General features: G+C 42.1%; 1 protein-coding gene across 1 annotated transcript in view; it reads right to left on the bottom strand.

The window, feature by feature from the left end:
- The window catches only part of slc35f4 (solute carrier family 35 member F4), a 40,035-nt gene extending 34,237 nt beyond the window's left edge, over positions 1-5,798 (bottom strand). Inside the window, exon 1 of the mRNA XM_088648043.1 lies at positions 5,065-5,798. Coding sequence (XP_088504169.1) covers positions 5,065-5,365 — 301 coding nt within the window. The 5' untranslated portion in view covers positions 5,366-5,798. The remainder of the gene's footprint in view (positions 1-5,064) is intronic.
- Positions 5,799-12,712: the final 6,914 nt, after the last annotated feature.

The raw sequence follows: 12,712 nt of genomic DNA, 5'->3' as shown, positions 1-12,712 counted from the left end.
AAGCAACTTGAGGTCTCACCTTCTGGATCCCAGTGTCTTCTACAGCAGCTCCTGTCCTATCCGAGTTCTTATATGCTTAGCTGAACAACTTTGCTTCATTAAGACCATTTTAATCGTTCTGCAGCTCTTTAACAGCGGGAGATTTACAGCCTGCAGCCCTCCAGGCTGCAAAGCCTAATAAAGATAATTATGAATTTAATTGAGGGTTTGATTGAATTGCTGGGAGCTCTGCAGCAGTGAGGCCCTGATAAACAAAGAAATTAGCAAGATTTCAGAGAATTTCTGAGTGTGGCTAGTAAGTGGTGCGTGCAGCACAGAGGATTGTCAATCTCCTTCTGACTGGTCTTCAGTCTTTGTGCAAGGAATGGGCTACTCCTCATGTCCTATGGGTTTTAAATTTTTTTTCTGAAAGAAATGGTTGATTTAAGTAATTAAAGGTGAGGGAATAAAAAACAGAGGGCTTCACAGGTCTGGTGGACTTGTGTAACTCACCCGTTCTCTGCACGATGCTGCACCACTGTTAGAATGATTGTGTCAGTAGAATCACTCACCCACCAGCACACAAATCCTAATAGAGTTTCTCTTCACTTGATAGCATCTCTGTCAAGTTCCACAGTCACTTTCAGCACAAGAGCCTGCGGCAATGCAAATTTATTTTGCACCCCTCGCTAAGGAACTTGTTAGGAGCAGATGCCCAGCTCCATTCTTTTACTACTCATAGTTTTTGTCATAATTGTGATGAAAACAAACATACTGTTAAAAGCATTACTGACAAACTATTCACGAATTCAATTGCTGTTCAGCTCATATTTGTGGCAGTGTGTGACTTCCTTGTAATGGATGGATGGAATAAACAGTTTGCCAGTCCAGCTTTACATGCTGAACAAGGCTTTATAATAAGCTATAATTGCAATAACATCTTTGTTGAAATGTCTGTGTCTTGTTTCATTAGATATGACTTATAATAGGAGACAAGTAACAGAGTCTCTGCAATACTGTAGGAATGTCACTATGGGCTGCACAATAGAGGTTGTATATTCCAAATATCTGAACTATTATTTTTAGGCACAAGATATTTTTTAACTACTTTGTACACCCTTCTGTGTGAACTTAGCTATAGTGGTGTCTGAATTCAGCCACCAAATGTCAGTTTCATTTTCTCCTTATTTACAGTATGTAAACTGATCTTCAGTTGAATGGTGAAAAAAACTTTTGAAATTAAATATTTCCTATGCATTTGGCTACAGATAAGAGCCAAGAGAACTGGATCTTGTTCCTCTTACTATATGGGTCCATCTCTCCGATACCTCCTGTCCTGGCCCTGGTCATTCCCAGGTTATTGACAGAGCAGTTCAGAAACACACGTTTAATGTGAGGTTTGCCCTGTTCTGGTCAAGTCCGTTCACTTGTTCTCTTTAAATCATAAGATGTTCAGGCCTTGTGGAGAAGGTTTCAGCTTTTCTTATTTTAAGGACCATTGGGAAACCTTTCAACATTGTCTTCAGGACTGCAAGATAACCCTGTTGGATAGTAGCTCTTGTGAACTAGGGACACTATGAAGCTCTAGGCATTTTCCTAACCACAGGATAATGCCTAGAGCTTCCATTCCCATTGGAAACTTGCGCCTGCTTCCAGGCCCTCTGATGACAACACCCGTGATCGCACAGTTGGGCACAAGGGGTTGATAACAGGTCCGTCACTCAGGACTGGATGAGTTACTTGTACAGCACACAACAAAAATAGGACCATTACATTCTCACACAGCTAAATACACATCTTTGACATATATTTTAAAATGTTATTGCCATAGCAGATGAATTTATTAGATTCCTGAGAGCCTGCAAAACCTTCAGTATTCTCTAATCTTCCAGGCCATTTACAGCAGTAGGCATACTTATCTTCCACTTAATGTTACCTGACATTTTTGACACTGGACCTGCAATTGTTCCTCCAGCAGAGAGCTGATGTTACTGGGAAAAAGTTCTCCCTAACCTGCTTGCAAAATTGCATGAAGGGACATCATAAATAGACCCCGACACATCTTTAATAACAAAACCGCCAGGCCGCACAACAGTGTGTCCGCAAGGCAGGGTACAGTACATAGCACCAGGACAACAGCCCAGCAGGAAAAGGGATTTACTGCCCCCTGCAGGGCATCATGTCTGCCCTGAAAAAAAATCTTTCTGATTGGATCACTTCCAGAGAAACCTTGATTTTATATGTAGCCTTAGTCCTTTATAATCCAAGGAATTTTCTGCCTGAAGTGTTTAAAATAAGATGCCAGTGGAAATAACGTGTAAGTAAGGTATCACAGACTCTTTAAAAGCTGAATGTGCACAGTGTTACAGTCCCAGAGCACAGCTTCTCACACTGCTGTGATGGAGTCGATCTTTCCAAATGTGAAAAATGCTCCTATTTAAAAAGTGCTGCAAAGCATGGTTGGGCAACTAAGCTCTTCACTCATGCTGTGTGTTTCTATCAGCCCAGGGGCTCTCTTAGAGAGCTGCAGTAGATCACAACTGCGCTGTAGTCACCAGCCATGGGTGTATTTCTTAATGATGCAGACAGAGGGCTGAAAGGGTAGGAAATAAAACTACATGCAGCTCTGCAAAAACCTTTAAAACCACCATTTTCAAACTCTTTGAAAACAATAAAGACCACTTCACCTGCTGGAGCAGGAACCTCTTAAATAAAGAGGCAAGACCTGGAATGGTGATGAAGTGTGATGTAAAGGAATTCTCCTTTTACCAACTACTGCAGAAAGGAGACATTTGCTCGGTTCAAAAGTCATTGCAAGGTTCAATTTTATTTTGTTTGTAAAGCAAAACCAAGAAGGGTTAGTAGTGCTTGCCTGTGAGTATCTTAGTTAAGCTCACGTGTGATTTTTGTCTCTTGCGAGTTTTTCTTCTTTATTCCAAGACTTAATCGCTGATACATTTATCCTCCTCATAGGAAAAGGCACAATATGAAATCACAAAGTTCATAATGGAATGAGACGCAGTACATAGTGTCTTATTTTGGGCTCTCCTCCTTGGTTTCCATTCCAACTGAGTTGGGAATTACTGCTGCTAACTGATGTCTTTTATTGATCTGCTAGCTTGTAAAAATTTTAATTGACCAGTTTCTGCATTCAGTCCTTGGTTCAAAGTGATGTGATTCCAACTGTATTGCTCCAGAAACGTCAGCACACTGAGCTTTATGCTGTCTCTTAAACGGAAACTCAAGTACTCCCCACAATGAGCTTTTTCCTTCTGCACTGGTCCAGCTGGTGTTATTTCAGGTAAGAGACAGTTTGGAAAGCAGGATACACGCTCTGGACTACTCCTCCTTTTGCAATTTACCTCAGACACACGAACAAAAGAAGCTATAAAACTCGAAATGTGGCACAAGGTTGCCATTCATAAATCCCATTCAAATTTTAAAAAACTTTTGAAAAGTTCCCCATATAGAAATTGCAATTAGCCTGCGATTAAGACCTCATCTGGATCACGAAACAGAAGACACAGATCCCTGAGGCACAGGGATCCACTGATGTAAATCTTTGTCCTGCAAGATGTTATGAGGTATCTAAATATTAACAAAATATTTGGAGACGTTTGTTGGGATTTCACCAGGGAAACAATTCACCCAGTGGAGAGCCACAGTCTAAACAGTTTTGCTTGTGTTTTTAATCAATTAACTGACCTCTCTGGTCCTTGAGCTACTATCCATAGCGTTCTCCCCTAATACAGATCAATCTGTCTGTTTCTTTGTGGTTTTGTGATTCAGTGAGAAAAGAAACGTCACCTTTATAATCAGAAATGTCACCTTCTGTTGCCTGAAAGTGGATTTACATTCGGCAGTCATTGATACTAATCCACAGTATTTGCAGGCCGACTCACCAAAATGTTTCCATTTATTTGCCTGATACAGTGTATCAAACTTAGAAATAATTTCCAAGCATGGAACCCCCTAATCTGATTATATATCCAGTGCAGAGAAGAAAAAAAAATGTTTCATTACAGTACCTTCGGCGATCACGCGTTTAGAGGAAACGGCCCTTACGAACCGTTGTGTCACATCTCACTGTTTTTAAACTGTAACCTCCAATGCACCGCTGTGCAGGTATTCTTGAAGGACGGCTCTTCAGGTCAGACAGGCACAGCAAGTTAAATATCCCTGATTTCAAACGACATTACGGGTTCAAATGTTTGGGAGCGAATCCTTCTGTCAGTGCCTGCAGCTTTCAGAACGACTGGCTGTACGAGAACTCTCGTGTACCGAAAGTATACGGTCAAATTTTAGTAAAATAAAACCATGCAATGGGTACGTAAAGCCTAAAGCCTTTCTCATATTGCAATTCTTTCCGAAGATTATGTAGTATTGACGCTTACAAGAATTCACAGTCCAATAAGGAAACCAATAAGAATGGTAGGCAGTAACATCTGGAACAAAATTCAAAAACATGGTTCTAAACAGCAAGAGGACCATAGCTAACATCCCAATGATAACTTAATTAATCTCTCATTATCTCTGACAAATAGGTAATCGGTTAATTAAAGAAAGGAAACTGAAATCATCTATGCTAAACAAGAGATCGCATTTCCCCACATCGATAAGCAATTAAAAGCTTCCTAAAGTAAAGCGCTGATTTACAAATTAAATCCACAGCCAGGTCCAAACAGACTGCAGATGTAATAGATACATGTACAGGCAGCCAAGACGCAGCTTTGAATGAAACGTGCGTTGTCCATTTGATATGAAAACGGACACGGTCTTAAACATAATGCAGTCAAGGGAAGCGATAGAAAAGAGATCTCTAGCACTTAATTACAATTATGGATGTTTTCCCTCTTACCAGAGCACATTCAAACTCCCAGGTGTGGTAAAACTAAATTGATCCCACTGTACATTACGGTATACTGTACTGCGGACTGTGTCTACACAAATTGTTAATAGAGCATGAGTCAAATTCATTAGCTGAACGATACCGAGATTTATTGCGATCAATAAGCGGGATTTGCCTCAACTCCAGCATACTGTTGCTTCATCGCCCAGCTTTAAAAAACAGAAAGGAGGACTTACTTCGATGGCTGGAGTATCCCGGGTAGTATCCGTAGTAACCTGTGATCCGCAGTATCCTGTCTTCGATGGTGTGCACTCCGTTGCTCGTGGGTTTGATGGTGTCGGTGTAACAAGGGCTCCTGTCCGAGTCTCTTCCCGGGAGGGTCGGGGATGCCTTGACCGGGAGGGTCGTGGTTTTCAGCGGCTCTAGTGCAAAACTGGGCTGCCCGTCACCGCCACCATCTTCACCAGCTTCAGCCGTCCTGCTCATCCTAGGTCCGGCCGGGCAATGGGCAGGTCTCGGGGACTCTGCGCTCACCATACAGACGCCGAAAAGAACAACAGCATCACACCACAACACCGACACACCACATTCCGCTACTCCGCCGCTCTGCAACGCTGAGGCAGCTTGAGTAACTTGGAAAGAAATGAGAAGCACAGGCAACAGTTTCAGATATTACACGCCAGGGGGCGTCTTACAATCTGCTGAAGACCATCAGCCACTAACTGTGCCCGGTGTGTCCTAGGCTCGGCGATTATTACAGCAAAAGACAAGGCTACGCTGGAAAACTGCAGTGTTTACGAGCTTGTCTGTGTTCGCGTTTAATGTGACTATCATACTTGCGGCAACACCGTGTTGACAACCCCTTTACCTTCCTATATTGATATGTTGTGGCATAGTCTTTTTGATCAATACAATATTGTTCCTCGTTCTGTTTAATTTTCAGTGCCTTTTCCAGAGTTTTAAAAAAAAGAATTATTATGTATGATCATAGTATTATACGCGAAGGGTTTCAATCATTTTAAAGCATTAAACCAATACGAAGAAGAACAATCTCGCTCCCACCCCTTAATGTGTTTTCTTGTGATTTCATGTGATGGGACTTCTAACATTTTTGTATGTAAAAGAATAAAAATCGCCTGTTTCGAACAATAAATCTGACAGGAGGCCCTGTGGTTATTTATTTGTACGCTAGTCTGTAAAATGTGGAAGCAAATTAAGCAGCTCAACCCCAAACCTCGTGATAAAGGTAAAATCGGCACCTGTCTTAGTGATCACTCGCTTTTGGGCTGGCAAACAGAAAATTGCATTAAGGAAAATAACAAAGGGAAACATTTTAGGGCCTTTTTAGTTCGTTCAGGGGCTCTAAAACCAAATTTACAGCACCCTGCTTGGAGATTGAAAGTCCGCCTTAACCACCCCAAGTCCGTCTTATTGCTTGGAAAAGGAGTAGACAGCACCCTGGGAGACCGCGGCTTTCGCCTGTGTTCCGTGTCTTGGTGCTGTACACATACAGCACTTAGCTGATGTTTCTATTTTTTGTTTTCATGAAATATGCATGAAGGAAACTGGCCTACTGAGCGCGTGCCGAGTGTGTCCCCCTGGGCGTTCGAGACGCGGCGTTTTCTCTCTCGCTCTGCCACAACAAGGGTACGAATATCAAATGGAGTTCCTTAACGATGCAGACATCGAGCAAACACACACACACAAAATCGAGAGTGAGAATCTGTTTTCTGGCAAGACCAAACGAACAAGTCAGTGAAAAAGTGCACATAGCAGACTTGGGCGGGATGTGCACTTTGATCCGATGTATTGATTTGGTCTAGCGTTGAGACGCGTCCGGTCGATAAGGTTATTTGAGTGTAGGTGTGTGTGTTGGAGCTGTCCGTTACATAGGTGCTGAACTGTGGACAATACACGCTTTAAACACTCCCCTCACAAGAGCTGTCAATGAATCCCATTTCCTTAATGAATGTGACCAGTTTCGCGATTTCGTATGAAACCAAGATTTGGAAACAAGCTGCTGTGAATATACACCTAATACAGTCTACACACCGAGCCTTCAGTCCATCTGTACCGCGTAATAATGTAACAACTCTGGTTTTATGCAGGAGCTGTGAGTGCTGAGGCGATCTCACGTACGCGTCATTAGCATTTCGAACAGGTGTCATAACTTCTGGCAGGTTCTTTGCGAAGACCAGTTTTTCTTTAGGCCTATTCCGCCAGGAGTCGAAAGAAACAGGGATTTAAATAGAGAATACACAATGTGCCCAAGAAAACCTCGGACGTACTCTCTTAGCTGCAGATTCGTAATCAAATAAAGCACAACTTCGTTTCTCTTTCGGGAACCGCCATGCATATGTTCCTCTCATTTTCTTCGCCAGGTTTCCACCAGTGCCCTTCATCTGCTCGCCTTTCCGTGACGGTACCGTCTGTCAGACAAGGACGGCGGACAGGAGGGTTCACAGCAGGGCTTACACTGAGCAAACAATGGGTAAACTGCAGACGAGATAAACATACAGATGCGCCCGACGTTGCAGTCACAAGAGATCATCTTGCAACCTGTTTATTTTTAGAGCTGTTGAGGTTACTGATGCTTGAAATAAGGGCATTTGATTGTATCTCTTGTTGTTTTTTGGAAATGCTGCGTACCAAAGTATAATCATCTCCCGATTTAAAACGGAATCCGCTTGGATGATACAAATAAAAACGTTAAGACTTGCTTTTTCTGTGTATCTCAGGATTGCTTTCTTGAAATTGCAAAACATACTTTTTCAAAGTACTGTTGCATACAGTTTAAACGACTTTGGCTGCACACACTATAATACATTTGAGAGATTATCAATCTTTGACGGCTTTAAAAGAGGCTCTATTAATAGAACAGTGTATAATAAAAAAATGTTGTCTCTCTGTGTGTAGGGGGGTAAATCACATAAATATGGTAGGGTACAAAGTCCTCTGGCGAAGACAGTTTTTTTTAATACGTCTAAACCCCAAGCAATCTCATTTCGTTTTCTAGATATGGAAGAACAGTTAGTGTTGTAGGACTGGATTTACTTCTAAATGGATCTTCTCGTTTTGTAAATGCCGATGAAAATTGCTGACTGCTCCTTTCCGAATTCAATAACAGGGGCTGCTGTATTTCAGCGTCTCCAATACAGAGCTGTCCAGATCTTCTGCTCTTTGCGTGAAATTGATTGTTAGCGTGTGAAAAATGCGCCCTCTTCTTAGCTTCATTGCACAGGCACAGCCGAGATTAATATGGTTCATACTGCCGAGGGTGCTCGCTCTCCCCCTCTCACTCACTTCTTTCTGTGCTGTTTGTTTGACCTTCCAGCCCTTTCTGTCACTGTTACTAAGCGTCTTTCAGGACCCTATGCAGACGGCATAATCTTCCCATAAAAAAGGGTAAAGGGGCCAGGTGCTCTAAGCATTGGACCTAGATGGTCAGGACGCCGGGGGGAAAAGACCTGCCTTCGGACAACCCGAAAAATAGGCAAGCCTTGTGGCGTCCATCTTCCAAAGCTGACCCTGGAATAGTGGGAGCGTCTGGCTTTTAAAGGGGAAACCGGAACAGGAGGCCGGTGCAGGAGATCAGGTAAAATGTGAAAGAGCCGGAGCGCCCTTAAGGGGGAGGGATTACAATCGTGACAGTCACCTTGTCTTCCCTTCCAGGTGTTTTAGGAGAGCAAATCGACTCCTTGTGCGCACGAATGGCCGCGTGGCGGTCTGTGGACAGACGCCCAGCAGAAGTGCTTTTTCAGGTGGTCAGCAAGAAAAAACCCTCATTGTAGATTCAAAGGGGCTGCAGTTTGAAAGCTGCAGGACTATTTATGCTCAATGAATGTGAAATGTGAGAGGGAAAGGAGCTCCTGCCGTTTCCTGGTCCCTGTCATCGGAAAACTGGGCAGACAAGGACTTCATTCCAAATGCAGAGTGTGCAGCCCACATGAAATATGAATGAGGCTGCAATGGGGCTGCACGCTCCCTAGTGCGTCTCATGAAAGATGACTGCAGAACTCCATTGACCATCCACTCCGATAAGACTGCACGCTGTTGCTTGTAATGTATTTTTGTCTCTGACAGTAGTGATGACTTCAGTGTGATTAAAACCATCATCCCTGTCCTAGCTGTTTAAAGTGTCTATTAGAGGAAGTGCTCGCATTTTCTTCTGTGCGTTGAGTGTATTGGAGCCCAGAATGTGTGGGCCGCAGGAAGTGGCACTGGACTGCAGTTTTCCAAGTCCTCAACCTAGCTGCTGTATTGTTTAAAGCTGTCTTGTTTGCACAGTTGACGGTAGGGTCTTTCGCCAGTTGAATGCTATGAAAGACACTGAGCACTTCCATGCTAGTTTGATATTTTCTGTGCAGATCAGTACTTTAATATCTAGGTGCAAGTGAGCACAAAAACTCTGATCCAATCTCTTGGAGTAGGTGCTCTTATTAAAACTTTACTGTTTCAGTGATTTGCTGCCTCTTTTCATTATTCAAGCAGCCACACAAGGATGTAATGGAGATGTACAGTATGTGCAATTGAGACCTTGCCCTCCACACAAGGGGAAAGTTACTTGCCCTTGCTTTTCATCAACAAGAGCTTACTGTTTGCCTCTTTGTTAATTCTAGACACGCAAGGTGTGTAGCACCTTGAGAAACCAGTCCTTTGTGCAATGAATTATCATCCGGCTTCCATCAATGACAGGAAAGTTAAACACCTCCTATAAATCCGTTCATTAACCAGATTACTCTGCTTAGCGTGGTATGTAATAAGGCAGTGTGATCTGAACCTGTTGAGGAGAGGGGAGAGGAGAATAGATGTCTTAGACTTGTATGTCTTATTCCTCTCACGGGGGCCTTAACTGTTTGTGAAGCAGAAAATTTCACTGCTGTGCTTTGAGGGATGGGTTTGGTGCCAGTATGGATTTGTGGCTAAGGCTCTTGACCTGTGATAAGAAGGTTGTGGGTTCAAACCCTGGGTGGGATACTTCTCCTTGAATCTAGATGTCTAGATGTACAAGTGAGAACAAAAATAAACTACTGTACATAAATACCTTAGCTACAGACATTAATAATGATTGAAAAACTGTGCCATGAGAACCACTCAGGGACTTTATCTTGTCATACTCTGACAATCCCATCTTTTTATGTCTTCTATTAGCCCTTAAGTGTAATTTACTGACTTGCTGAATCTCATCTCTAAATGAGGTCTGAACACCTCATTTAACTACATGAGAGGTAAAAGTCTGTGTGCAAGAATCTCACACTTTATATAGTGCAGCAGTGCTTTCTTCATAAGATGATACATATATAGATACGACACCCAAAGAGAATAGACCATGGCTTAAGGGAATGTCCTACACTGACAGGCTGAAAGAACTGAACCTTTTTAGTCTTGAACAAAGACTATAAGGGGACCTGAGTATTCAAAATCCTCAAAGGCACTGAAAAAGTCAACCCTGTCTTCTTCAGAATATGCTATGAAAATTGATCCAGAGGACACAAGTGGAAACTATGTGAAAATTCAATGAAAACTGATAATAGGATAAAACTTATTTACCCAAAGGCTTGTGGAAATGGTGAAAAAAAATGCACAGCCAAACCCTGTCTTCTATCAAGAAATGGCTGGATGAGATGATTGGATTAATTAGCTACTACCAAATGATGGGTTAGATGGGCCAATTGGCCTTCATTTGTACCAGTTATGTTCTTAGGAGGTCAACTCAAGAAGTTGTGTTGAGGACAAAGAAAGGTTGAATGGTCTGTCAGAGGTGGTTGGTGGAGGTCTAAAGATACTCAAACCATTCTGTATTTCTCATACCCAAGACAAATGGACATGCAGGTTTATGGAAATGGTCACGGCGTGTTTCAGCAGTAATCCTAGTTTATTTGCTAATCTGACATTGTTGTATCCTGTTGGAGATGCATGAATCCAACCATCACCCGCAGCCACTTTATCCCATTGAGGGTCACTGTGAGCCAGAGCCCATCTTGAAAGACACAGGGAGCAGGGCTGTACAGGAAGTCACCAATCAGCCTAGTCAGCATGTCTTTGAAAGGCTAGAGAAAACAATCTGTGAACACCTACTGTATGTGAAAGTGGAAAGATCAAACTGATTACACACAAAAGCATCCCATTCCAGAACTGAACTATTGACAGTTCAGTTTGTTATTAGGAATGCTTAATTCAATGTGTATAGGTGCACAATTAGTCACATTGCAGTTTTGTCTTAAACTTCCATTAATCCAATACTGTATATAAATGAAAAAGACGACCCAGATTGTGTCCATTTGGTAGCACACATCTGAGCCCAGGGTGGTGTCTTCTGATTTGCAAAATCTCCTCTTCCTCAGTAGAGGAATAAGATGTTCATTTCACACCAGCCTGTCTACAGATCTTTTGTTGTTCAGCTGTGTGTCTCACAGAGGAGTCTGGTACAAGCCAAACTGCATTAGTGTGTTGTCTCTTCCCTGTGCATGCCATGTCTCTGCAGGGCCACGCTCCAGAATATCAATGAGAAAGGGGGCTGGAACCGGTTTTCATTTCTATTTCCTAAACTACTGGCAAGTCCTAGGAGAAAGATAATTCAATAAATCATCATGGAACAAGCTGGATGATTCTTTTATAATTGCTTTAAAGAAACAACAACAACATTTCGATCAAATTTAATCTGTGATGAAGGGGATGTGCAATTACAGATTAGACACACTTTGCTGACTCTAGGCAGCAGACCCACTTAAGATTCCTCACCACCAGTATAACGAGCTATACGATGTGCTGATCAGTTTATCTATTCATATATCCTGGTTAAGATCTGGGAACAATGTGATGTCTTGTGCCACGCAGATGGTATTGATCAGATGTGGCCGTGTCAGTAGGGAAAATACAATATCTCCAGTTTGTAAAGTTGTTTTTTTCTGCTCTATACATCCCATATAATGAATCTTGTTAGTAAACTGCTATAGATGTGGTAATATGCAGTACTGTTTATATATACATGTATACAGACAGCAAAAAGGTCTTGTTTAAACATAACATCTACAGTTGCTAAGATATGCTTTTGGAACTATGATTTGTTTTATTTCTTTGCCAGTCTAATTTTTTAGTTTTCCATTGGCCATTCTCCAAAATACAGAAGTCAATTAGAAACAAAAGGGCTAATACAGATGGATGACAATTGAGAGCCAAGTGTGACAAACATAAATGTTGACAGGTGAGTACAGGTAAAACAGCCATAATGAAACAGTCTTCTTTTAATTACAAATTAAAAGTATTTTTTTAATTTTAAGAATATATCTTTCTCTGAGACTTTCATATTGAGTTGTCAGTCAGTCAAACGCTTCCCTTCCTCTGGTGCAAATCGTTTAAAAGATCATCTGTTCTGTGTTCCCAAACAACACAAAAACTTCCTGGTTTTTAAAATGTCACCCAATCAGTTGTCTTACACATTGGTCATGTGACTGAGGAAGGCAGGTCCCGTAGCCTTTTTGGGGAGTTAGTATAGTTCAGAAAGGAGTTTCCATCTTGTCTGAATCTACCCACTTCTCAGAGAGAAAGGCAGGAATACACAGCCTGAAGTGACTGCCGTCATCTGAAAGTTGAGACTGGTCTTGCACTACTCTGCCATGTAAGCCCATCCAGGACATGGGGCAGGAAGGCCTCCACTGTCCCCAAAGAGGGGTTCTGAAGCAGATCTGTTAATTAACCAAAGACTATGGTCGCTGACTTTAGGACAAGACTGCTTTTAAACCTTTTATGAAAACCTGTCCCCTCCTTGGTTCAGTGAAAAACTAAGTTTCAGAAGCAACTAGCAGATCTCAGACCTTCAAAATCTGATGCTAACTGGTTCAAAATGGAAATAACCATTGTTTTAAAACAAAGGGAAGGTGTTCT

The sequence above is a fragment of the Lepisosteus platostomus genome, chromosome 10 (assembly GCF_059453375.1).
Source record: "Lepisosteus platostomus isolate fLepPlt1 chromosome 10, fLepPlt1.hap1, whole genome shotgun sequence".
In the NCBI taxonomy this organism is placed as follows: Eukaryota; Metazoa; Chordata; class Actinopteri; order Semionotiformes; family Lepisosteidae; genus Lepisosteus; species Lepisosteus platostomus.
Note: the sequence above shows the minus strand (reverse complement) of the source record. Positions and strands in the feature narration are given on the sequence as shown.